We start from the raw sequence: 27,561 nt of genomic DNA, 5'->3' as shown, positions 1-27,561 counted from the left end.
CGCAGGACACACACGGACCTTTCTCCTGCCAAAACTGTAGCTGCGCTCTCACCCACCTCCACACTTCAGCTTCGCCCTCTACCCGGCCGACCCAAAGCACACCTTACCAATTCCATCCTCAACACGCACTCCCTCTACAGACATCCCAAGAAATCTGTGACCTTCTTGACTCCGTCTCCCCCGACAATGCCTTCTTCACCGAAACCTGGACTAACCCCGGCTCGGACCTGTACATCACCATCGTCATTCCGGATAGATACAAGATCATCCGCAAGGATCGCATCAACCAACGCAGATGGGCATCGCCATCGTCCAAAAGAACTCCCTTTGCCTGACCACCCACTCGGAGGACTTCACAGTAACCATTGAACATCTTTACTTCCAGGCCCAGATCAACCCCAATACCGCTCTCTTGGGGACCCTTGCCTACAGACCTCCTGGCCCCAACCTGTCCTTAACCGACACCATCATTAAATTCATCGGACCTCAGCCTGTCGCATCCACTGTTGGACGTGGCCCATCTGGCAGGTCCGCCCCTGAAGTTTTTATGGTATATGTAACCTGGGGATGGTGATTCCCCCTCTGAGTGAGTGTGAGGAGAGAGCGACCTACCCTTCCATAGGAATACATGGGGAATGGATGAGTCCTCGGTAGTTCCCGGTGCGTAGGGTGTGCAGGGTCAAGTCTGGTATGTATAAACTCGTGAGATTGAATGCTGCGCAACGGTATATGAGGTATGAGTGTGTCTAGTGTAGAAGTCCCCCTTTTGGAAGTTGGCATGTTTGTGGAATATGTGCCTGGCGTATGATTGGCCGGGGCTGGCTGGTGAGCCTGGCTCCCAGGATCTGGGAGGGTCTGCCCCGGTGGTGAATGGAGTGTTTAGCATACTGATGTGAGGGGAGGAGTGAGCCTGGGTCTGCTTGTGGATTGACTGTCTGGTTTGAGTGTCATGAATGAGGCTGGGTTTTCCCCAGACAATGCTGGCTCCACCCCCTGGGGTGCGGCTGATGTTCCTAGCCTGGCCAGTGTAAAGAATCCCCCCATAACCAGTTCCAGCTGGTTCTCCCCCTGCCTACCCCTTCAGACCAAGAATGTGTGTATAAAAAGGGTGCTGTGACACTCTGGATTTGTTCTTGTTCTCAACTTGAATCTACCCGGAGCTGCTGCTGCTGGGTCTCAGGGTTGGCGTGCCTCCCTGGGCCCTGCCCTACTCCTGGACTGAGGTTGGCCCTTTCCCCTTCTTGGCGCTGCTGGGCCCCCCTGAGGTCCTGGACTACCGATGGACTTTGGTAACCTGCATCTAGCGCTTGGGGAGCGCTGTCCCTTCTGCCCAGCGCCTGGAAGCGCTGTTCCCTGCCCCCTACCGCTTTGGGGTGCTTCACTCCTGCACGAGCGCTGGTAGCGCTATATTCAACAAGCCGGTGCTCACCCGGCGTCTACCCCGTGCTACCAAGGTTCGACACCCCCAGCGAGTGCCTACCTCGCTTTATTCCCTGCCCTGGTGCCTTACGAGGGAGCCCACTCCTCGTCGATTTCCCCCGAGTTCACCGCCGCCGCCCGGGACCCTAGTAATGTCATCCCCGGGCCGCGCTGGTATTGGCTGCCGGCCCGGGATTCCCCACTAGCGTCATCCCCCAGGCCGCGCCGTGATTGGCTGCCGGCCCGAGAGAAGGAGAGAGGCCGGCCGAAGAAGGACGACGAAGCAGGAGCGGCGGGAGTCCACTCCGCGCTCCTGCGATACCCCCGTGAAGCTGCTGACCTTCCCCGGGGCTCCCGAGAGGGAGAGAGCCCCGGAGCACAAGCAGAAGGCTGGCGCAGCAAAGGAGACCGGCGCACCAAAACCGGTGAGTGCTGCGGCGAGCAATGGAGAGGAGGGGCGTCGGGACACGTTGTCGGTGTCCGCCCCTCCCCTCGCGTGAATCTCCGGTTGTGCCCTGAGGCCCGTGAGGCCTCCCACGAAGCCGAGTCCCCCCGAGAGGGACTCCGCCTGCCCCACCAATGGTCTGAGCCCTGCGAGGCTCCACCTGTGGCCCCCTCAACCCCTGATCCCCGAGAAGGCTCCATTTTCATGTCGGCCCCAGAGCCCCGAGAGGCTCCACCGTGCCATTGCCCCCAGAGCCCCGAGAGGCTCCACCACAGGCCCCGGACCAATCCGAGCCGGCAAGGCTCCGCCCCCCCCCCCTTGTTCTCGAGCTCGAGTGGCTCCACCAGTTGGCACCCTTTTTCCCCCAGGGCCGGCAAGGCTCCCACGATGTCCCTCAGTTGCCCAGCACTTAGTGGGCAACTGCTACGTTTAGGCTTGCCCCGGGATCCCTGCAGCCTGCCATGAACATCGAGACTCTTGGGCACCTTGCCCCAGAAAGGCCCGCTGGCCTGTGGATTGCTATGGACTAAGACTAATGGGATCCCTACAAGTATTCTGTGTTGCACCTCTACGGGTGCTCCTGTATGTTGTGTACCTTGTCCTACTTCCCCCCCCCTTGAATACCAGGTGTCCCCTGTATGTGATTCCTGGCAGTGGTCCCTTGGCCCTGTGCTGTACCCTCTTCCCTGTAGCCCATGCCCGTGCCCCTGGCACCTTGTACAATGTGTGTTCCTATGTGTCCTGCTTAATACAAAGACTATTTTTATATATATACTTGGTGTGGAGTTCCTTTTGTGGGAGATCCGGGATGTTGTTGTTGGTGGGTGCGTGCGCAAATGCTTCACATGTCCTCCGAGATAGGCCTGGCTGCCCGCGCCGCGTTACCTAGAAGGCGAGCAGGGGTCGACTTTTCATAGGAGTGGCGGTCTCTGACTGGCTGTGGCGCAAGCCCTGGCCGGCCGGGGGTCCCATTTCCTACACTGGTGGCTAGCGGTGGGATACGGACTTGTGTTTGCGCAGTACCACAACGATAACTGGCCTCCCTACAAAACTCTGTATTGTAAATGGTCGCAAAGAAAGGAGATTATTGTTTTAAGAGTTACGTAAATGTCCGTTCTGTGAAAGATGTGTTCTGGTTAGGTGGCCCTAGCTAGGGAGGGTAGATCAACTCCCTAGTACAATGTGTTTTCTGGATTCACCAGAAGGGTGGGATCCAGTGGTGGCAGCATAATTATGTTCAATGTATATGGTCCCTGTCCCTTCCCTGGAATAATGGTACCTGTGCCACATAGGGTCAGGTCAGGTTGCTAAAAATGTCTGTGGAAAATGTTAAAGATTGTTAGAAATACCCGTCCTGTGGAAAGTTTTAAGGGTTACTTAAATATCTGTTGTGTAGAAAAAAATGTACATGTATACTGAGAGTTAGGTGTCCCTAGCTTGGGAGGGTAAATCATCTCCCTAGTGTAATATGGTTTTCTGGATTCACCAGAAGGGTGGGATCCAGTGGTGGTTGCAAAATTGTGTTCAAATATGTTGGTCCTTGTCCCTTCCCTGGAATAATGGTACCTGTGCCACATAGGGTCAGGTCAGGTTGCTTAAAATGTCTGTGGAAAATGTTAAAGATTGTTAGAAATACCCGTCCTGTGGAAAGTTTTAAGGGTTACTTAAATATCTGTTGTGTAGAAAAAAATGTACATGTATACTGAGAGTTAGGTGTCCCTAGCTTGGGAGGGTAAATCATCTCCCTAGTGTAATATGGTTTTCTGGATTCACCAGAAGGGTGGGATCCAGTGGTGGTTGCAAAATTGTGTTCAAATATGTATGGTCCTTGTCCCTTCCCTAGAGTAATGGTACCCGTGCCCCGAGGGTCAGGTTGAGGAATCAGGGGCGGTGGAAAACTGTCCTACCAGTCTAGGGGACGGTATGTGCATGAATGTTGAGGTATGCTGAGTAATGGAGTATAAGTTCTCTGGGATGGGGAGCTTGCTGAATCAACGTTAATCCTGTCCTTCTTTACCCCGCTGAATGTGTTGGAGGCATCATGTGTTCCGTGCACCGCTGAATGTGTTTGATGCGTCAGGTGTCCCCCCCCCCCTTTTTGCCCTGCTAATTGTGTTTAATGCATCATGTGTTCCGTACCCCGCTGAATGTGGTTTAGGCGTCAGGTGTCGCCCTGGCTGAATTTATGCTAAGTTGTATCCCGGACAAGGAAGACCTGCTGGCGCTGCCGCGGCTTGCCTTGGAGAGAGCTGAACCTTGAGACCTGCTGGCGCTGCCGCGGCTCGTTTTGTTAAAGTTATGTTAGTTGTATCCCAGACAAGGAAGACCTGCTGGCGCGGCCGCGGCTTGCCTTGGGGAGAGCTGAACGCTTAGTTCCCAGGTGGAAGACCAGTGGAGGGAGGAAGTTCCAAGACTGATAGGAAAGTGTGTTCTGAGGGTGTTTCTCCTGGGAGAACGCGGAACCTCAGAAGTAGAGGTAGGGTGGGGCATTCTTGCCCGTGACCTCTGGCAAGCCTGAGGGTGTGGACCCTAGGTGGAAGGAACAGTGGTAGTCGTGGCTACCCTGAGAAAGGGAGTGGAGAAGGGCTATTGTGGGCCCGGGGTTACCACCCCCCACTTCGGATTAGCAGGGACCAGTGGTATCTGGGTGGCCTAGGGCCTGGTCCTAGTCACGGACAACTAAGGCGTGCCAGTGGGGTAGCCTAGTTGGGCCTATGTCTTTATTATTTTTTTATTTTTTATTTTTCTTAATTTTTAGCCTGTGTGTGTCTATCGGTCCAGGTAGGTGTCGAACTGGAGGGTGGCTCGGTAGCGCGGGCCACGTCCATGTTCTATCGCCCTGCAAGCAGGGAAGTCCATCACGGTAGTGATTGGTCTACCCTGCCTTTGGGCTGGGAGGGGCATGTGTTGGACGTGGCCCATCTGGCAGGTCCGCCCCTGAAGTTTTTATGGTATATGTAACCTGGGGATGGTGATTCCCCCTCTGAGTGAGTGTGAGGAGAGAGCGACCTACCCTTCCATAGGAATACATGGGGAATGGATGAGTCCTCGGTAGTTCCCGGTGCGTAGGGTGTGCAGGGTCAAGTCTGGTATGTATGAACTCGTGAGATTGAATGCTGCGCAACGGTATATGAGGTATGAGTGTGTCTAGTGTAGAAGTCCCCCTTTTGGAAGTTGGCATATTTGTGGAATATGTGCCTGGCGTATGATTGGCCAGGGCTGGCTGGTGAGCCTGGCTCCCAGGATCTGGGAGGGTCTGCCCCGGTGGTGAATGGAGTGTTTAGCATACTGATGTGAGGGGAGGAGTGAGCCTGGGTCTGCTTGTGGATTGACTGTCTGGTTTGAGTGTCATGAATGAGGCTGGGTTTTCCCCAGACAATGCTGGCTCCACCCCCTGGGGTGCGGCTGATGTTCCTAGCCTGGCCAGTGTAAAGAATCCCCCCATAACCAGTTCCAGCTGGTTCTCCCCCTGCCTACCCCTTCAGACCAAGAATGTGTGTATAAAAAGGGTGCTGTGACACTCTGGATTTGTTCTTGTTCTCAACTTGAATCTACCCGGAGCTGCTGCTGCTGGGGCTCAGGGTTGGCGTGCCTCCCTAGGCCCTGCCCTACTCCTGGACTGACGTTGGCCCTTTCCCCTTCTTGGCGCTGCTGGGCCCCCCTGAGGTCCTGGACTACCGATGGACTTTGGTAACCTGCATCTAGCGCTTGGGGAGCGCTGTCCCTTCTGCCCAGCGCCTGGAAGCGCTGTTCCCTGCCCCCTACCGCTTTGGGGTGCTTCACTCCTGCACGAGCGCTGGTAGCGCTATATTCAACAAGCCGGTGCTCACCCGGCGTCTACCCCGTGCTACCAAGGTTCGACACCCCCAGCGAGTGCCTACCTCGCTTTATTCCCTGCCCTGGTGCCTTACGAGGGAGCCCACTCCTCGTCGATTTCCCCCGAGTTCACCGCCGCCGCCCGGGACCCTAGTGATGTCATCCCCGGGCCGCGCTGGTATTGGCTGCCGGCCCGGGATTCCCCACTAGCGTCATCCCCCAGGCCGCGCCGTGATTGGCTGCCGGCCCGAGAGAAGGAGAGAGGCCGGCCGAAGAAGGACGACGAAGCAGGAGCGGCGGGAGTCCACTCCGCGCTCCTGCGATACCCCCGTGAAGCTGCTGACCTTCCCCGGGGCTCCCGAGAGGGAGAGAGCCCCGGAGCACAAGCAGAAGGCTGGCGCAGCAAAGGAGACCGGCGCACCAAAACCGGTGAGTGCTGTGGCGAGCAATGGAGAGGAGGGGCGTCGGGACACGTTGTCGGTGTCCGCCCCTCCCCTCGCGTGAATCTCCGGTTGTGCCCTGAGGCCCGTGAGGCCTCCCACGAAGCCGAGTCCCCCCGAGAGGGACTCCGCCTGCCCCACCAATGGTCTGAGCCCTGCGAGGCTCCACCTGTGGCCCCCTCAACCCCTGATCCCCGAGAAGGCTCAATTTTCATGTCGACCCCAGAGCCCCGAGAGGCTCCACCGTGCCATTGCCCCCAGAGCCCCGAGAGGCTCCACCACAGGCCCCGGACGAATCCGAGCCGGCAAGGCTCCGCCCCCCCCCCCTTGTTCTCGAGCCCGAGTGGCTCCACCAGTTGGCACCCTTTTTCCCCCAGGGCCGGCGAGGCTCCCACGATGTCCCTCAGTTGCCCAGCACTTAGTGGGCAACTGCTACGTTTAGGCTTGCCCCGGGCTCCCTGCAGCCTACCATGAACATCGAGACTCTTGGGCACCTTGCCCCAGAAAGGCCCGCTGGCCTGTGGATTGCTATGGACTAAGACTAATGTGATCCCTACAAGTATTCTGTGTTGCACCTCTACGGGTGCTCCTGTATGTTGTGTACCTTGTCCTACTTCCCCCCCCCCCTTGAATACCAGGTGTCCCCTGTATGTGATTCCTGGCAGTGGTCCCTTGGCCCTGTGCTGTACCCTCTTCCCTGTAGCCCATGCCCGTGCCCCTGGCACCTTGTACAATGTGTGTTCCTATGTGTCCTGTTTAATACAAAGACTATTTTTATATATATACTTGGTGTGGAGTTCCTTTTGTGGGAGGCCCGGGATGTTGTTGTTGGTGGGTGCGTGCGCAAATGCTTCACATATCCTCCGAGATAGGCCTGGCTGCCCGCGCCGCGTTACCTAGAGGGCGAGCAGGGGTCGACTTTTCATAGGAGTGGCGGTCTCTGACTGGCTGTGGCGCAAGCCCTGGCCGGCCGGGGGTCCCATTTCCTACATCCACCAATCACATCCTACTCAGTGACCTCAACTTCCACCTGGACAACCCCAACAACCAAAACGCAGCTTCCCTTCTGGAGAACCCTGTCAACTTTGGACTCAAGCAGCCAGTTACTTCTCTGACCCACGCAGCAAGACACACGCTTGAAACTGACTTCTCAACCAGCAAAAACATTACCGACAGCCAAGCTCCTCTGGACCGACCACCACTGCGTTCACTTCACCTTCACCAAACCTACCACACACCAACGCCACCCCCTGCCGCAACTGGAGCAAGGTAACTGAAGAACATCTCATTGCGGCCCTCATCACAAACATACCGCCAACATCCACAAACACCAACACCTCAGCATGCAACCTCCCCAAATGAGGGGCCAACTTCTCCGACACGCTGGTGCCCCTCAAGATAGCACCCAGCAAGCAACACTCCAAGAAAGCCAGTTGGTTCCCTCCCACCCTCCACGAGTCCAGACGTACCTGTAGACAGCTTGAGAAGCGATGGAGGAACAACAAAACCCCAGAAACCCAAACAGCATCCAAAGCCACCACCACCACACACCACATCCTCCTCAAAACCGCAAAACAAATCCAGTCGGAATCAATGCCAACATACACAACTGCAAAAAGCTCTTTGCCATCGTCGAGTGTGCCCAACTCCACAGTGAGACCACAGAAGTCCCACCCTCCCAAGACCTCTGCAACAAACTCAGCACCTACTTCCACCCAAGATCAAGCAGATCTATGACAGCTTAATTTCTCAAAACCTGCCCATCACTCCTGCCACCACCTCACCAGACAATGACGCCCCTAAATAGATCCTGCTCAACTAGACCACTCTCACCACCGACGACACCCTCAAGACCATGAAGAAAATTCACTCTGCAGCCCCCTCAAACTCCTGCCCGCACCACATTATCCACAGAGCTACCATCACCATTGCCACTAAACTACTCCGCACCATCAACTGCTCCATCGAGACCGCCACTGTCCCTGATGACTAGAAACATGCTGAGATCAACCCCCAGCTGAAGAAACCATCAGCCGACCCAACAGACCTCGAAACTTCAAACCCATCTCTCAGCACCAAGAACACCCTCCTCTCCGGCACCGACCACAGTTGATACCTCCTTGACCGGGGAGAAAAAGCAGCCCTCATCTTCCTCGATCTCTCGGTCGCCTACAACACCGTCTCTCCCAAAACCCAATCACGAAATTCCACGACGTCAGTATCCACAAGAAAGCCCTGGACTGGATCAGTTCATTGCACACTGGTAGAACACAGCAATTCAGGTTTCCCCCGTTCAACTCAGAAGCCACAGAGATGAGCTGCAGAGTGCCTCAGGGCTCTTCCTTGAGCCCCATGCTTTTTAACATCTACATAGCCCTACTCGCAGCCATCATCAGGAGTCGTGGATTTAACATTGTTTCCTTGACCGATGACACCCAGCTGATTCTCTCCTTCACCAATGAGCCCACAATTGCCAGAAGCAACTTATGCAATTTGATGAAGACAGTCGCCACCTGGATGAGAGGCAACTGCCTCAAGCTCAACTCAGACAAGACTGAAGTCCTCACCCTGGGGCCCAACAACTCCACTTGAGAAGACTCCTGGTGGCCTGTCGAGCTAGAAACCCGCCTACACCCACTGACAATGCACAACACCTCAGCATCATACTGGACTCTTTGCTCAATGTGAATCCCCAGATCACAACCTCATCATGTTTCCACACTCCTCGCCTGCTGATGGATCCCCACTGAGGCCAGGAAGATGGTCACCTATGCTCTCTTCAGCAGCAGACTCGACTACTGCAATGCAGTCTTAACAGAAGCCACCCAGAAACTTCTCAGGAAACTTCAGAGTGTGCAGGACGCACAGCCAGACTGGTCTTCAACCTCCCCCGCCACAGCCACATCGCATAACACCAGCTCCATTGGCTCCCAGTGAACAAAAGAGTCACCTTCAAGCTGCTCACACATGCCTACAAAGTCCTCCATGGTGCTGGACCAGCTTTCCTGAACCACTGCATTTAATTCCATGCACGCACCAAACACCTTCGCTCCACCTAACTGGCCCTCACCACCGTCCCTTGGATCTGCAAGACAAGAACCAGAATAAGATCCTTCTCCTACCTCATTGCCAAATCCCTGAACTCCATGCCTCTCTGCCTCAGACTCTCCCCGCCCCTGACACAATTCAGGAAAGATCTCAAAACCTGGCTCTTCGAATGAACCACAGCTCTCAGTCACACTTGCAGCACCCCACCCTTCCCCCAAGCCTTGAGACCCTCACGGGTGAGTAGCCATGCTCAACAAGCATTGACTGATTGATTGATTGATGCATCAATCTTTGGAATATGGCCACAGCAGAGGCCAATCCAAAGGGTTCCCTCTTAAATTGGAAACATAGTGCTAAAGGCAGTGAGATGCTTGCTTTCCTCATGTAACAATAGCTGGTCTTATGCAGAGGTATGCAGAGGTCAGGTCTATAGAAGAGAACCATTCCTTGATGTTTGTTGCCCCCAATAGTTCATTAATCCATGGTAGAGGGAACATGTCTGCAAAGACGGTTTTATTTAATTCCCTCAAATCCACACACAAACATATCCATTGGCCTTCCATGTTACCACCAAGGGGTCTACCCAATTTGATGACTCGACCTGTTCAATGAATCCTGCTTCCGCCAATTTTTTTTAATTCATGGGTCACTTCCTCTCTGACATTGAACAGTATGTTTCTCACTTTGTTCACACAAGGACTAGCATGTGTTTTAACACTATCCTGTGCACAACGCCTTTAATTTTCTCCCACTGTCCTGAAAAATACTATTGGAAATTCTTTCTCCAGCACGCTTGTATCCTATTTGGTGTTCTGAACTACCAGAACAGAATCCACACCATTTGGATCCGAGAACATTCCCAATTCTCCTTGGTTCCACCATCCAAGAATGGATGGACCATTTTCTGCACTATACAAATTGCAATCCGCTCTCTTGCCTTTGGATTAAAAATGTTTTACAGAACCCCAAAACATTTATATGTTCTCCTATGAAACTCTGGGGATTATTATCCGGTTCTAATAAAATAGAGCCTATATTAGGTACAAACAGTTCCGCTCATGCATACTTGTTGGTAATTGTATATGGTGAACTAGAGTTGGCTACCAATTCAAAGTGTATCCCTCTGATTTTCATGTCGCAAATAGGTCTCTTCCTTTAGTGGCCATTAATCTCTAATACCTTATCCTGTACACACATTGGCCCGCCTTCTCTGAACCAGAAGGATCACTTTGCTCAAACTTTTCTACCACACACTTGATCACCTTCGGCCTACGACATACTCTTGTATAATGTCCAATTAAGCCACAGTTAGAATATTTTTTACCCAGTGCGGGACACCTCCTGTCATATGCAAGGTGAGTGAATTACCACAGTGGAAAAACTTACCCCTAAAGTTCCCCATTCTTGTACTAGAGTTAGGTTTCTGTATCTGTTCAGAGGAACTATCCTCTACCCTCTTATTGCCTTCTTGTTTCAATTTTTGCATATGTTTTATTCATACAATTTTGACAAACCTGCCTTGCTGTTTGGATTGCCCGTGGATTCCTTGCATCTCCACCAATGCCTCGCGGAACCCGCTGCGCGGGTCCCACTTCGCAGAGGGGCGCTCTCCTTCGTGGGCTGTTAGCTGCTGCTGGGGTAAGACAGGGGCTGAGGGCTGCGAGCAAGAGGGCTGGGACTACATTTCCCAGGAGTCCCAGTAACCCCGCCCGTTCCACCTGGGCTGCTCTCCCTCCCCGCCCCGCCCCCAACGACTGGGTGATCAAATACCGGCTTGCCCTGCACTTCGTGGGACACCTTGACAAACCTGCCTTGCTGTTTGGATTGCCCGTGGATTCCTTGCATCTCCACCAACGCCTCGCGGAACCCGCTGCGCGGGTCCCGCTTCGCAGAGGGGCGCTCTCCTTCGTGGGCTGTTAGCTGCTGCTGGGGTAAGACAGGGGCTGAGGGCTGCGAGCAAGAGGGCTGGGACTACATTTCCCAGGAGTCCCAGTAACCCCGCCCGTTCCACCTGGGCTGCTCTCCCTCCCCGCCCCGCCCCCAACGACCGGGTGATCACCGTAAGAGCCATATATTAACATGTGAATACCGCTGCGCGGGAGCGCGCGGGAGCTCGCCGGGAGAAGCCCGGGACAAGGGCGGGACCATCTGTGGCCGTCTGAGGCCGAGTGAGGCCGGGCCGGGCCACCTTCCTAACATTTACCACTCAATATTTATAACATCTCATGGTATCACCTAACAGACATTTTTAATGTTTATTTTGTAAACATTGCATCTGACCATAACCAGGCTTGTGTCCTCATTGTTAGTATAACCGCTTTGACCTAACTTTGCCCATTATTGTACATAATTTGAGGTCTGAGGTTGGTGTTAATTTGGTTACTTGTATATCTAAAGATGACCCTAAGATCTGGCAAAGAGAGGCAAGTCCAGGTCTCCACCTCTAATGGCACTTTTACGGGTACAATTGACCAGTTTTTTAAACGCTCTACTGCCATACTGGAGAAAGAAATCGCTCTAGTTGAAAAACGTCTTTCACTAGATATAATTACAGGCAAGCGATCCTCTCTTGGGAAAATTAATGAGGCAGTCTCCCCCATTCCGCTTTCCCTTTTAGACACTGATAGCAATGATGTTAATACAGATTTAGTGCTTGTAACTGTTCCTGAGACCCAAACTGTGGAGTTAGCGGGGACGGGTCAAGATAGCTCATATACCACTGCACATGATAAAATGCTAAATGGAGGGACTACTATTTTTTTAGACCAGCCTGGAGAGAAATCAGGTCTCTCGGACTCACCTAATCTTAATATCAGTAAGGAGCAAGTGAATTCCCCTCCCCTTTCACAACTTCTACCCTCACAGAACCCTGGGAAACGTAAAAGGTTAGACTCTCCCGACTTAGATGAACATATTGAGGGGGCGGGAAGTACTATTGATTCACCTATACAGTTGCCTAATACTAATGTGGTGGTTCAACTTGAAGACCATAACACCACAGTTAGTATTGCAGATGGCATTCTTCTGGCTAAGATAGAGTTACTAATGAAATCCCTGCTCTTACCACTATTCGAAAGGACAAGACTATTGAATACAAAAATGGATTCCTTGGATAGGTTGGTTAAAGATAATATAGCATCTACAAACAGAACTCTTGCCAGTTTAGCCCCCAAAGGTTTGCCCCCCACAGCCCCGTCATCATCGAAGTCTACTCTGGTGAATAACAAAGCAGGGGCCTCAAGTTCAAAAGCGGGACCCACTACGTTAAAAGCCCCGCAGCCAACAACTGTATCGGCCCCCAAGAAAACAGTTAGCTCTGAGGGCGCACCTAGACAGAAGGCCGCAAAGCAACCCCAGGCCAAGAAAACTCTTAGTAGTCACGACCAAAACATCCGGCCCTATATCAAACCTATCCAGAGGAAACAATGTGTTAATATCCCCCCAGAGTCACAGCCTTACACCATCATCTTAACTGGCGTGGCTCCTTTAGTAGATGGTAAAAGAGAAACACACAAGGACCTCTACAATAAAGTAACATTCTGGCTTAATAAAAATCGCCCTCTCCCACCCAACATAAATCCTGAAATTCTTAATGTAAGAAGGGTGGATTGGATAGGTTATGGTAAGAAAGATCTTGAGGGGGACTGTGTGGTGATAAGTTTCAGAGAGCCATGGGTGGCTGAATTTATCAGCAGGGAACCTAGATTCGGAAGAGTTGGGGATGTGCAAACATTATTGTTGAATTATTTCTATCCTGCTTTATATACAAGTAGACCCCTCACCCCATTTCAACATTCTAGAAGAGACAGGCCAAGAGGGAGATTTCACTTTGATACCCCAGTCTACCCTTTGTTTCACCCGCACCTCACAAACCGGTTTGCTCCGCTATCCGGCTTGGAAGGTGTGGATTGACTTGACAATCTACTACCGATTCCCGGGCCGAGTGAAGTTGTACTGAGTTCCCCTAACCCTACTCCATCTCCCAGGGCTGAGATTGTAACAGGGCTGAGTGGTAATTCCCAAGGGGAGGTAGAAAGGGTAAAACTTCCAAATCCCACATATAGACCCCTGGTCCCTGAGGAGACTGTGAATCCATTTAACAACTTGCCGAAAGAAACAAGTAATACCCTCACAGTCTTGTCTTGGAATATAGCGGGATTAAAAGGGAAAATGTCTGAGGATGACTGGGGCTCTTATATGGACTCTTTTGATGTTATCATTTTACAGGAAAGCTGGTCAACTGATGCCATCTTTCGGGTTGGCTATCTTAACTACTATAAACCAGCCTGTAAAGGACCTAAAGGTCGTCCTTCAGGTGGTCTGGTTATTTGGATCAGACAATCCCTAGCCTTTAAAATTATAGACATTCCTACCTTAAGTAGTGATATTCTTGCCTTGAAATTGTCTGGTAAAAATAACGAGGACTTTTTTCTGATTAACATATATGCAAGAGGGCAACCTGGTGGGAAGCCTGCGAGAGCAGCTAGCGATTTAGATTCCCTATTAAACAATATTACTAGCGACAAATGTATAATGGTGGCAGGTGATTTTAATTGTTCTTTTGAACCTTTTCCTAGTCTTGACAAAGAAGGATATGGGGAAATCGATCAAATTTGGAATATTCACCATTATCCATCCCTCCAATTAAAAAAGTTACCGAGGCCGCAATGCAGTGGTTAGGCCTCTGCCTTGAATGGGATCTGCGCGCAGCTAACGGTAGAACTAAATCAGATTCGATGGGAAAGGTCACTTTTGACAATTCCCAGCATTCGAGCCGTATTGACTACTTCTTAATAAAGATAGAGTTTTGGAAAATCCTAGAGGATATGGAAGTAGTCCAAAGACCTGAAAGTGACCATAATCCCCTGGCAATTAAATTACTACTGAATGAGGGTCTCAGATTGGATTCTGCATCCACTACCGTTACAGCCGAGGCTGTTCTCACGAATGACTGTAGAAGGGTACGCTGGACTAGGCTTATAGACAACCCTACCGTATTAGAAAGGGTTGCGGTGGAGGTCTCAGCAGCCACCAATTCGATGGTACCCATAGTTAATGAAGGCACTTCCCTGGAAGAAATAGGGTCGATCTATGAGTCTCTGTTTAATAAGATTAAAACTTTTTTTAATGAACCCACAAAAGGAAGGAATAATGGTCCAGTACCAACTAGGACCAAATGGTATGATAAATCTTGTCGTCTTGCCCATAGCACCCTAATAGCTGCTATTAAATCCAAGTCAGCCAATGATATTAGGCTAGCTAGGGTTAATTACAAGAAAGTACTTAAAGAGGCAAAAACCAACTGGGACGAACAGCGCTGGTTAGATTTATACCAAGCAAGCACCTCATCTAACCAACAAAAATTCTGGGAGGTTGTGAGGTGGGGTGGGACTGGGGACTCGAAAGTCCCTGTTAACCATGTGCCTGCAGAACAATGGGTCAAGCACTACGCGACGCAGTTTAGTAACACGGAACGGATCTCCCACGCTTGGGAAGATGCCAGTGTACAGACTGCGGTGCCTATACTTGACCACATTGTCTTCACAGAAACAGAAACTGTAGTTGCTCTTAAACAAGTCCAGAACGGTAAGGCCCCCGGTATGGACTGTGTCCCAGCGGACCTTTTTAAGTATGACCAGGTGCATTGGGTTCCGTACATAACTACCCTGGCAAATGCGATAGCTAGAGGGACCAGGATCCCAAATTCATGGAAAGGGGCAGAGATCCTGCCCGTGTATAAAAAAGGGGACAAAACTGATGCAGGAAACTACCGACCCATCAGTCTTATTGATGCCCTACAAAAGGGAGTGGCTAGAATGCTTTTAGGAAAAATCGACACCTGGATGACCGAAGCTGACATTCTCTCTCCATTACAAGCTGGCTTTAGGGCTCACATTAGTACTGTAGATCAGATCTTAAGATTTGTTATGATCTACTGGAAAACTGTGTTTTTGAGAGGTGGCACGAGATACGCTGCATTTGTGGACCTCAAATCAGCGTTTGATTTGGTCCCCAGAGGACAGATGTGGGCTGCATTAAGAAAGATGGGAGTTCCTTCTGCGCTCCTAGAATTTACCATCAGGATGCACGAGGGAAATTTTGCTAGAGTTAGGTGGGGCCACCAGGGCCAGGTCACAGAACCCTTCCCCGTGACTCGTGGAGTGAGACAGGGCTGCGTCCTGGCCCCTACCCTTTTCATACTTTTTATTAATCAAGTGGTTAAGTTTCTCTCAGAAACCCCTACCGATGCCCCATCACTGGGTGGGACTAAATTCCCCCTTTTAATTTTTGCTGATGACACGCTCATATTGGCTAAAACACAGAAGGGTCTGCAGGTAGCTATAGACAAATTTGTGGATTTCTGCAATGAGAACGATTTAGAAATTAACATCAACAAAACCAAATTTATGGTCTTCACAAAGAAAAAACCACAGAGGGGCAATGTTACGATGAACGGGTCTAGTCTGGAACAGGTTGAAGTTATGACCTATCTTGGTGTGACAATGGACTATAGATTACGCTGGAAAGAGCAAATAGTGGCGCTTAGCTTGAAATTTACGCGTCTGTCCGGTTGTCTGGTGAAGGAGCAGCGGAGTTCTCTGACCAAAAGGGTATTGCCCGTTCTTAAAATATATAGTGCAAAAATCAGCTCTGCCATATTATACGGGGCTGATATATGGGGTTGTGTGGACCTGGCTGTCCTTGATAGGATACAGAACAAATTTTTCCGAAACCTAGTCAGTTTCCTCCATCAACACCCGCTCTACCACTATTGATGGATATGGGGTTCCATTCAATTAAACATCAAGCCCAGTACAGGATGGTGGCGTTATGGAGACGCATATGGTCCACACCGGAACTTGCCATGTTTGCCCAAGAGCTTCAGGATGTTAGATCACAACAGGGGGCAGGTGAAATTCCATGGTTTAAGTCAATTAGAAACACTCTTATCGGAATGGGCCTCCCCCAGTTGTGGTTTGAGCCGGGCTCTCACATCTTTCCCTCTAAGAAAGATTTTAAATCTCTCTTCTGGTCTATGGTTAAAGATGAACACGTTGCTCTTTCAGAGAAACCGAACCTGACCGGTCTGTTTCTGCTACATAAAATAGTCCCTCATACCGAGTGCTTTTGGGATGTAATTGTCAAAACCTTAGATAGGAAACTTTACTTTCAGTTCCGTCTAGGTACATTGCCATTACGGGCCTTCACCAGTGGTTGGCAGAAGCCGGCGACTTCACTTTGTCCATGTTGTACTGACCATAAAGAAACAATAGGTCATTTCTTGTTTGTTTGTAATGCTTACCGTGAACCACGCCACAAGTGGCTAAAGCCTATATGCTATAGATTAAAGACCCGGTCGAGCAGTGAAGCCTTGCTCATTCTAAGAACTAACACCTCTGAATGTCTTTCCATTGGATTGGCCAAATTCCTTGGATGGGCTTGGTTATTAAGGTCTAAGACAGTTTGTAACATACCGTCATGAAAAACCCATATAGTATGTTACTTTACTAGATTGTGTCTCCGACCAGTATTGATGTTGTGTCTTTTTATATGCATTTGTTCAATAATAATCTTCTCTTGTCGTCTTTATGCACATATTTAATTGAGGTTTTAATTAATTCTTAATTCTTTTTGTTCTATTGTTCTTTACGCTTAATTTTCATATAATGTCATTGATTATGTAATGTTGTTATTATTCATATGTATGTAAATATTTTGTCTTTTATGAAGAATATTCGAAATAAAGACGTTAAAAACTGAAACTGACAATTTTAATCCTACTCCCACCAACTGGAGTCCCCATGAACCCAAAGTCTGTCTTGCAAAGATGGGTTATTACAGTGTATTATAACCTGGTCTCTGAGCAACTCATCTTCCAACCCCCAAACCTGAAAACCAAAGGTAATGTCTTTAGAGCAGCCACAAAATCCTAAATGTTTTCATTGTCCTCTTGCTTCTTATGATAAAAATGGTAAAGATCAATCGCTTCATATATAATCGGTGTAAAATATGAATCAAGTCAGCCCCTTCATCACCTGAGTGGGATCCTTCTGAATGAGGTTATAAACCTTCAAACCCCCCAGGCCCAAACAATGTAACAGAATATTTATTTTCTTTTGAGGAGATAGGTCGTCATTGCCATAGGTGGAAATATAGTTAACAAAATAGTCTTTCCTCATCTGCATCTACAAGGTAGATTCCCTCTCAGTGATCATGAATGGCTGAGGTGACCGTAGGTTCATATTAGCCATCATCAGAAAAAATGATACGCCAGTGACATGCCAGACTCCTTTCAGTGCAGGAATTACCCTATGGCGAGCACAAGAACCAAAATACACACTAACTGTCCACCTGTTGAATAGGATTTTGGTTCAATGGCTGGCTACCTCATTTTACTATCTTATTTTATTGATTTAAGTTTGAATAATTATAACCAACTAAGAGCGGAGATCAGTCGGATGTATTCACATTTGGACATGTCTAATGTTGGCTTTTTCAGTAGAGGGACTACCTTGGCATGCTTCCAGGACTTGGGGACAACTGCAAGAATAGGGATAGATTAATCAGCTTCAAGCACTCAGGCAGGAGACACTGTTGGAATTTTCTAAAAAAGTCTGGTTTCATGAGTTTGTCTGGAGACCATGGGCCCGATTCACAGAACTAACTTAAGACAAAATCCAAAACTTACTACTTTTGGTATTCACAGAAGAGTTGTCTTAAGTTAGGATTTTGTCTTAAATTAGGATTTTGTCCTAAATTAAACTAAAGTTTAAATTAAGACAAAATTGTAACTTAAGATAAAATCCAAATGTAGGACAAAATCCTAACTTAAGACAAAATCCTAACTTAAGACAAAATCCTAATTTAAGACAAAATCCTAACTTAAAACTACTAAATGCTTTCTGTGTATACCAAAAGTAGTAAGTTTAGGATTTTGTCGTAACTTAGTTCTGTGAATCAGCCCCCATGATTTTACTTTGACACACAGGGCCCGATTCAAAGAACTAACTTAAGACAAAATCCTAAACTTACTACCATTTTGGTATTCACAGAAGGTACTTACTAATTTCGGTATTCACAGAAGTTAGGAGTCCAAACTTTAGGACTCCTAAAGGCCTTCTGTGAATACCGAAAGTCTTAAAGTTAGGATTTTTCTCAGTTTAGGAGTAGTAAAGTTAGGAGTCCTAACTTTACTAATCCTAAACTGAGAAAAATCCTAACTTTAAGACTTTCAATATTTACAGAAGGCATTTAGGAGTCCTAAAGTTAGGAGTCCTAACTTCACTACTCCTGAACTGAGAAAAAAACCTAACTTTAAGACTTTCAGTATTCACAGAAGGCATTTAGGAGTCCTGAATTTAGGACTCCTAACTTCTGTGAATACCGAAATGAGTAAGTGCCTTTGTGAATACCAAAATGAGAAAGTGCCTTCCGTGAATACTGAAATGAGTAAGTGCCTTCTGTAAATACCAAAATGGTAGTAAGTTTAGGATTTTGTCTTAAGTTAGTTCTGTGAATCGTGCCCACAGTGCTTCCATAGCTTTAAGAGCGATAGGAGGGAGCGAGGTGAGAGAATAGGTCTCAGAGCCCGTGGACACGTTCCTCCCCGTGCCACAGAAGTTATCACCTGGGTGGAAACTACTATAGATATGTTCCAACTTCTCCATTAAGAATTTGGGGAGTACTTTGCATTGCAGACAAGAGGATATAATACTGAGGGAAGAGGATGGGGGGCTTTATCAGGTCCTTCAAAAGAGAGAATATGGTTTTAGTAGGGTTATTACTTGTTTTGATCAGGTTGGTATAGTGTGTAGCCCTGGTCTTGCGGACCAATTTATGGTATGCCTTGATCTCACTTCTGTACTGTGCTTTAGCAAGAGCGTTATAGAACTGCCTACAGGCTCGCTCTAGGACCTTGCAGTTCTTCCTGGCTAGGGTCAAAGACTATTTAAACCAAACATTAGCCTGTGAGCTTTTTGGATGGGTGAGTTTAAATGAAATACAGGTGTCCAAGGTTTGGGTAACCCATCCCCGAAAGAGAACATTAGCCTAGAAATAGAATTGAGAGAGTGATCTTTCCAGGGCATAGGGAGGGCTGCCTGCACCTCCAGGGATAGGAGATTTGAGAAGATCGGGTCAAGGAGATGGGACCAATTGGACTAATTGGCATGCTGCCATGTCCCCAAGAACGTTGAAAATGTTAGGGGCCTCCTGCAACTCTAGGTGAAGATTAGGCTCACCTAAAACATTGAAATTGGCTGTCTGAAGAGCTAATGTAGTGATAGCAATGGCCAGGGCTTCTCTAAAGGTTTTTGATGGACCCGGTGGGCAGAAGGTAAATAGCCCAGAAAGAGTGAATTTAGCTGTCAGTACAACTTTAAAGAGTGCTCTTTCACAGTCACGAAGGTCTTTGGGCACGAGGCTACAGGTATAAGCTGCTTTGTGTATAATTACAGTTCCTCCCCCCCTCTCCCCACCGCTCTGTTCAGACTGCTCATTACATATCCGGCGGGGAGGGCCAGGGCTGGTAAGGCCACAGAATCCTCGGATAGCCATGTCTCTGTTAAGAATAAAACCTCAGGGGACCGTTCCTGTAGGAGATCAAACACCTCAGCATAATGTTTATTCAGGGAGTGGCAGTTTAGGCTAAAAATAGTATATGTCTTAGCGTTGGAGACAAAGTCTGTGGAGTGCAAGTGAGTGCTAACCCCAAAGGTGCACTGACTGCAATGAGTGGGGCAAACCTCCGGGGCCCAGCTGTGTTCTCCAAATGCAGCCTCACCTTCTAGAGCGACCAAAGCTTCACATAAATAAACTTATCTGTGAGACAAGGGTGGGGCAGAGTGCCTGGCTCCTGGCAACTTCCCAGCATGGACAGGCGCAGATGGGCTTCCCTTTGGCATGCCAGCGGCGCGTTCGCACTTCGGCATGCATTAAATGCCTGGGGGGCATGACTGATTTTTGCTGCTAGCTAACCAGGCAGCAGAGATGGCTTTATGACTCTGAACAGTGACTAATAGTTTCACCCGGGCTGGGGGCATTAGCCACATACACAGCCTTAGATTAGACTCAGTGACTATGTTGCATCAGATTTTAGCGCAACGTCAATAGGGTCGCTTACCACGGCGGTACAAGATATGTCAATGGGGAGAATAACCCTGCGGTCAGACACTTTATTGTTAATGCTGCAAATGGTGCCAGGTTCCTTATAAACCTTTTACCCTACAGCCTTCTGCATCCTACATTCTCTTGTGCTCTACAATCTTACACACGCCCGGCTAAATTAAGCTCCGCATGGAGCGGAAATCAATTGAGGGTATACTGCTAACCTCACCCTACACCCGTTTTAATGACTGGAGCCTGATTGATTTAGGTCCGTGCACACCACAGCATACTGGGCATGACTGCCCGAGGTCTCTGGTATGAGATAACTTCAACCGCCTCAGGGGCACCACTACCCGCATCGACCTTCCAGGCACAGCAAGACCTGCATAGCTGACCACGCTGCACAGCGGCAGTCGCCCCAGGTCAGATGCACCTGTACCCAGCACGGGCAGCTTTCCTAAGCACTGCAGGCCCTGTTTGTTGTCCTCATGGCCCTTGCCAGCCTCCCATGTGCCCCCCATCTTTTCAGGGCACGCAGTCCTTGCTAGGCTGCTTTCCTAGGCACTGCTGGCCCTCTTACTTGTCCTTGTTTCCCCAGGCCAGCCACCCCATGCGCACCCCATCTTATTTCGGGCATCGCAGTCCTGGCTGCATGTGCTGGCATCAGTATGGGCGTGCTCCTCTGTTTCTTCTTTGTTGGTCGCCCCCGCTAATATCCGTGCTTCTGCAGTCAAATACCGATCTGACCATGACACCAGTACCTCTGCTCAATAGGAAGCATCTCTGGGCTGGTCTTTGTTCAACTTTACCTTTTTCATCTCAGGCAGTGGCAACATCAATTTCTTCTGGCGACGCAGCTGGGGACTGATTGTTCCGGTTGCCTCTTAGGCCGTGGTTACAACCATGCCCCTCTTTCTTGAATAGGTGCTTTGATTCCAAACTCCCCTGTCATTCACTGACCCTTTCTTTGGCACGCTCTTGCGCCCTGTTGCTACTGTGCCCTTTGTCTGCCACTTTGTGGGGTTGGCCATCCTCTCTCTAGGGTCATTGCGTCTCCCGGTCCGCGGTAAGAATTTGTAATAAGCCCTTTAAACAATAACTTCCACCTCCAAGATTTAAAGTGTGGCCAATGGGGTTACACTGTATATTGAGTACCATATAGATTTGTTTCTCCTTACCACTCGAAAATACTAAAAAGATTCATTAGATCTAGAAAGTAGGCTCTGTAACACAGGTGTAAAAAGAGCCAGGGCAGGTTAGCTATTTCTGCGGGTGTGCGGTAACAGCTAGCGTATGTGAATATTACTTCTTTTGTATGTATCGTTCATTTGTGTGATGATTTGTGCACTTCCTTAGAGCCATGGTTCTAAAATAAAGACATTTAATGCAGTTAGTTTTCCTTTAGAAGTGATCTCTCTGCAGCCTAATGATACAGCATACCTTCTGCTATGGGCCGGAAGCACTTTCTTGATGTTATGTTGAAAGGAGGCGCGTCATACTCCTGCCAAGCCACTGTTTCAGTGAAGTCGATTTCTGTGGGCAGACTCCATGGGCCCTTCGGGGCCCTTCTGAGCTGGTATCGCTGAGCCGGGTCTACAGCTTGTTGACAAAAGCTGTAAATGGTTGAATCGCCACATGCAACCTGAAACACAACCAAACACAGAATTAGGAACATGACTGGTCTAGCTGCAGTAGAACCTTCTCATAGGTGCCCACCTCAGGGGGATATACAAACAAATGTGAGGCCATGTGCCCCTTTCAGAATCCCACATGGATGTACAGAGGAGAGTGAGAGCCAGCAATTGCACCTGGTGGGCTTGGAAAGTGGTGGGGCGAAAGAAAATGCATTAGATCCAAGCTAGTGAGTGAAGTGAACAAACACCTGAGGGCCGATTCACAGAACTAATCTGAGACAAAATCCTAAACGTACTACTTTTGTTATTCACAGAAGGCACCTACGGTTTTTGGTATTCACAGAATGCACTTACGACTACTAACTTTACGTCTGCAATCAGGCTGGAATTTCAACACCAGGGCTGCAATTTCCGCTTCTGGGCCGGAATGAACCCTGGGCGTTAAAACCCACTCCGCTCTCGGAGTTTGCGGATTTTTGGCAACATACGAGTTACCGAAAACTCTGTGATCGGCGGCGGAGCAGAGTTTATTTCTTGTTTGCGCTTTCAAAATGCGTTTTTGCGGATGCTGTAGCGACTTACTGGGATTCCTGCATTCACCGACAAGATTTCCTGTCCGCTCGCGTGCACCACAAGATTTTGGTAGCTGGCTGCAGGATCCCACGAGAGTGTGCGATCGCGAACACGTCATTCGGATGCGCCTTCGGACATCCAGCGGAGGTTCCGTGAAGATCGCAATGCTGAACATGCAGAATTTGTAATCTGGAGAAGAATATTTCTCGAACAGCATTAAACCTCCTCGAAAAAAATTATTTGGATGAAAAAACTCCTCAGATTGACATTTGGCTGTACTTTTTTGTGTAAGGTGTCCTTTTTCTTTTTTTACTTTTTTTTAGGGGAAGGAAGTGCCCACAGTCTTCAACTTCCTGTTCCTGCCCAGCAGGCTCCTCTCAGTTCTTTGCCCATGTCCTGTTCACTTTTTATTTGGATTTTGAGCTAGAAGGATGACTCTTTGTGCCTGCAGCATCATATATCATTGGATTTGAGGACTTTTGTATGAGATTTTAAAAGAAAGTTGGAGAATTGGTGTTGTTTGTTTGATTGGAACTTGCAAGTACATTTTTTGTTACTTTTGATTTGTTTTTTTAGAATTTATTGTTGTGGATAGTCTGTAGTTTCAGTAGGGACCTAGTTGTTTTTCTTTGTATGTAATTTTTCTACTAGTTTTGTTTTATAAAGGAAACGTTCACTACATTTTCTCCAACTTGCAATATTTTTTTAATTCTCTAGTCCAATAGTCAGGCCCAATAAATAGGCCTTTCAGCCAGTAGGCCCAGAGCTACTCATGGGTGCATGAAACAACTGTTGCTGTGGTGTCTGTTGAATGTAAACATCATTTAGGACATGGGTGGCATTGGATTGAATTGTGTTTTTTGTGGGTATTTCACTTTTTTTGATGTGTGTTAAATACATGCCTTGGTTGGATGTGTGTATGGTGTGGTTGTGTTGTGTAACTTTCCAACCTTTTCAGCCATGTGGATTTTAGTTTTTGCAATTTTGCATTAAAGCTGTGTTGTTTAGCAAGCATGGCTCCTTTGTCTGGCCATATAATATAGGCCTGCTCAGGTTCATTGTGTCCATGCCTCCTGCCTGTTGTGACTATGAGTGACAATGTGGCTGGTGGCCATTTTGTGGTGGTAGTTTAGTAGTGTGCTGCTTTTGCCATATAGGCCTACATGTCTTTCCTTTGTTCCTCTTGGCTTATGCTTTTTGCTGCTGTTGCCTGGGCATGTGGCTTGCAGCCATTTTGTGAAGCTAGGCAGTTTGCTTTTGCCGTAGGCCTGCATTGTCTGTATTCCCTTTCTTGTTATTGTGGATGGCCTGGCTATGTGGCTGGCGGCCATTTTGTATAGCCAGCCAGTTTGCTTTTGCCATAGGCCTGCAAGCTTGCAGTTAATTCTGCCAATAGGCCTTTCAGCCAGTAGGCCCAGAGCTACTCATGAGTGCAAGACACAACTGTTTCTGTGGTGTCTGTTGAATTTAAACATCATTTATTGCATGGATGGCATTGGATTGAATTCCTAAATGTGTTTTTTGGGGTATTTCACTTTTTTTGATGTGTGTTAAATAAATGTCTTGGTTGGATGTGTGTGTGGTGTGGTTGTACTTGTGTTGTGTAACTTCCCAACATTTTTTAAGCACTGTGGACTTTCATTTTTGCAATTTTGCATTAAAGCTGTGTTGTTTTGCAAACATGCCTCCTTTGTCTGGCCATATAATACAGGCCTGCTTCAGTTCAATGTTTTCCAGGCCTCCTGCTTGTTGTGACCGTTCGTAACCATGTGGCTGGTGGCCGTTTTGTGGTGGTAGTTTGGTAGTGTGCTGCTTTAGCCATATAGGCCTGCATGTCTTTCCTTTGTTCCTCTTGGCTTACTGCTTCCATCCCCTTTGCCAGCTGCAGCTCACTGAATCATGTGATGCGCAAATTAATGGCAAACAGGTTCCACTTCCATTACATTTCAATTTTTGCATTTTTTCTTCATCTTTCCTATTTTTCATGAGTGTACACACTATACGATGAAAGCCCTTGTTGTCAAAGTCCCAGAAATGGCTACACTGTTGTTATGTTTTTTTAATAACTGAGTTAATAAAATGTAATAATATAACACCAACAAGTGTGACCACCCCGCACTAACTTATATATTATATGTGTTTGTTTGTACTGGTATTAATTGAACCACAACAACAAATGCAACATTTCACTGATGTTCTTCTGGCTTCTTTGCTTTTAAGTGCACAAAAGACTGAGGAGGAGATGTCATCATCATTACCGGTTGTACTGCCAGACAGACATCATGCTGTGCACGACGTCACGTGACGTCACATGTGACCACAGACATTTCTGCAACTTGTGCAATGCGTCCTGCTGACATCTGCAGAAGATGGCCCCAAACAAAGTTTCTAGGTGGTACAGTACCAAGAAAGTTGCCTGTAAGAAGAAGGAGCAGCTGAAGAAGAAAGAAGTGGCACTTATCAAGAATGGTGTGCCACCCAGGATATTTTTTGGGAAACAAAATATTAATCCTGCCGCAGCAGTGTCTGAGGAGAAAGCAGGGAGCCGCACATCTGCATCAAGTTGCTACACCGACCAACCTACGCCCAAGCCCATGAGTGTAACAGAGGCAGCCAGTCTAATTGTGCAAACGCCAATGAGCAGTGATGTTAAATTGCCTTATCGTTATCGCAAAGTAGTACCCAAACAATGCAGGAGGAAACTCAGCAGATAAGTGGCCAACAACAGACGCAACACAGCTGCAACCACCGCCCACAATAGTAGTTGTTCCTCCCCAAGTAGAGGCAATTCAGGAAATCAAGCTTCCTGCAGAGGAGGAAGAAGAGCAAGCCACTCTTTCAGAGAATCCATTGTCTTCCAGCTCCCCAGCAAGGAAAAGGAGGGTTAGTCCATCAACTTCTTTTACAAGCCCCGCTTCTGATGATCTAGATGCCACTTGAAAGCCACCAGCTCAATTGGAGAGTGAGGCACGCCACAAAACAAGGCTAAGGAAAAGGAAGGTTCCAGAAAGCCTTAGAGTTATGGAGGTAGATGTAGAAGAGGAGAATAATGACGAGCCAGACATCATGAACATCACTCCCGCCCACGTGAAGATGGAGACCAACATTATTACCCCATCCAGTATTATGTTACATGCTTTTATGTCCCTCTTTTAATGTGTGCTTCATTTATATTAGGGCTATCAGTTAGGAAGTTCATTTATTGATATATATATATATGTTATGATAATCAAAGGTCATGGGGTGAATGTAGTACTAGAGGCACTCTTATGGTTTGACACCACGTGATGACCTTTGACTACCATCACTTTAATTGACTTTTGGTGTGTTGTTTTATCCTAGCCTGAATGTACGTCCTGAATATGCCTTGTTTCTCTTGAAGATTTCTTCTCGTAGTTTCAAAGTGGTAGCTGTCACGGAGTAGAACAGCTTGCCAAGAACAGAACGTGTGGGATGTGCATTTGAAAGCATGAGATAAAGAGAGGTGTGGAATGTACTTTTTGGTCTCGAAGTGCATTGTTATGAGCACTGGTGCTCAAATGTGCATTATGTTGTATATTGAGAGATGAAGAATCTGATGCTATAGGCAGTGGTGCATAAATGTTCATTGTGAAGTATTATGAAGTTCTTACTATTGGCTTTGACATGGCCTCTTGTCATCCTGAATTCTGACTCTGTCTTGCTAGAGCTTTCTGCACGCCCAGGCCTACAGAGCGCTCAAGTTGTTAGGGTTATTCACATTCAAGGTTGCTTTGTTTTTGCAGTAGAGATTGTTGAATGTACCGGAGGCTGCCATAAGCTTCATTAAGATAAAGGCTGGAACATGAGGGAACGTGGGAACTCCTTTTGCCCTGGGATGCTTGCATGGAAGGGGGCCAATTCCAGTAAGTGTCCTTGGTGTGAAGGAAAGACTCTCGAACCTTCTTGTGTGTTTTGAGACTATAAAGCTGAGGGTTTTTGACTTAGAAACCAGGATTGTTTCAGCCTGGACGATGGACGCATCTTCAGTGCAGGTATAAGGTTGCTGAGTCTCCTGACTTTGGCTGTATGTCCCCCAGTCTGGAGCGAGTCAGAATGAAGTTGCACCAGGTGAAGTGTTTGATTTTTAATTGATGCCATTGTGATGTGCGGCCTGTGGCTACAATAATTTGAAGTGTTTTCTTTGTGATGTTTGAGGGAGTCACAGTGCATATCCAAAGTAATAATTTTATGTATTTAGTATATATATCTTTCTGATTTCTTGCCGGATGCCCATTATTATCTGCTTGTGCATTTTATCATTATTTTTCATGCATTTATCAGTTGCATTTGCCAAGTGTGTTATTATTGCTTGTATGAATATATATTTATATATTATATTAGTTGGACATTTCACTGTACAAAAAAGGTGAAATTCGTCCGTTATAGTTAGTTCAGCTAACTATAACTCGCGCCCCCAAAATGCACTTCTGATGACGTCACATATTACATCATTCATGACATGGTCAGTGAAATCACTGCTGACATCACTGATGACATCTCAAATGACATCATTGATGAGTTTATAGGTAATGTCTGGATGATTGGTTGAATACATGGTTAGTACCTGGGTCATTGCATGAGTACATGAGTACCGACGGGAAGATTAGAGGCAAGCAAGGATAGTGCAAAGTGATTTTATAAGTGGTTGGCTATTGGTTGAGTGATTGGATAAGTACATGGTCCTGGCTGAGTGATTGTAGGTGGTTGTAGGAGTACATTGGGTTGTGCACAGGTGATTGGAGCAGTGCATGGGTAGTACCTGGGTAATTGAAGGAGTGAATGATTAGTGTCTAGGTGCTTAGAGTTGTACATGGGTAGTGCACAGGTTCATTGTAGCAGTGCATTGGTAGTGAATGGATTACTTAATCTTACCTTTTTTGAAACAATGTTTTCACTTGTTTTATTATAATCTAAATATAAATATTTTCAAACTTTAAAATTAGTTTCTGTAAAAGAGAAAAACAATACTGTTATTGCATATCAAATCAAATCAAATCAAAAAATAGTTTATTGCATATGATTACTTAAAATCGTTACAATTTACACTTTAAGAATATAT

General features: G+C 47.8%; 1 protein-coding gene across 1 annotated transcript in view; it reads right to left on the bottom strand.

The window, feature by feature from the left end:
• LOC147693239 (tyrosinase-like) overlaps positions 1-27,561 on the bottom strand; it is a 195,223-nt gene that overhangs the window by 78,203 nt on the left and 89,459 nt on the right. The window contains exon 2 of the mRNA XM_086933202.1: positions 21,715-21,916. Within this exon, the coding sequence (XP_086789328.1) occupies positions 21,715-21,916 (202 nt within the window). The remainder of the gene's footprint in view (positions 1-21,714; positions 21,917-27,561) is intronic.

Source organism: Lissotriton vulgaris, chromosome 8 (assembly GCF_964263255.1).
Source record: "Lissotriton vulgaris chromosome 8, aLisVul1.2, whole genome shotgun sequence".
In the NCBI taxonomy this organism is placed as follows: Eukaryota; Metazoa; Chordata; class Amphibia; order Caudata; family Salamandridae; genus Lissotriton; species Lissotriton vulgaris.
Note: the sequence above shows the minus strand (reverse complement) of the source record. Positions and strands in the feature narration are given on the sequence as shown.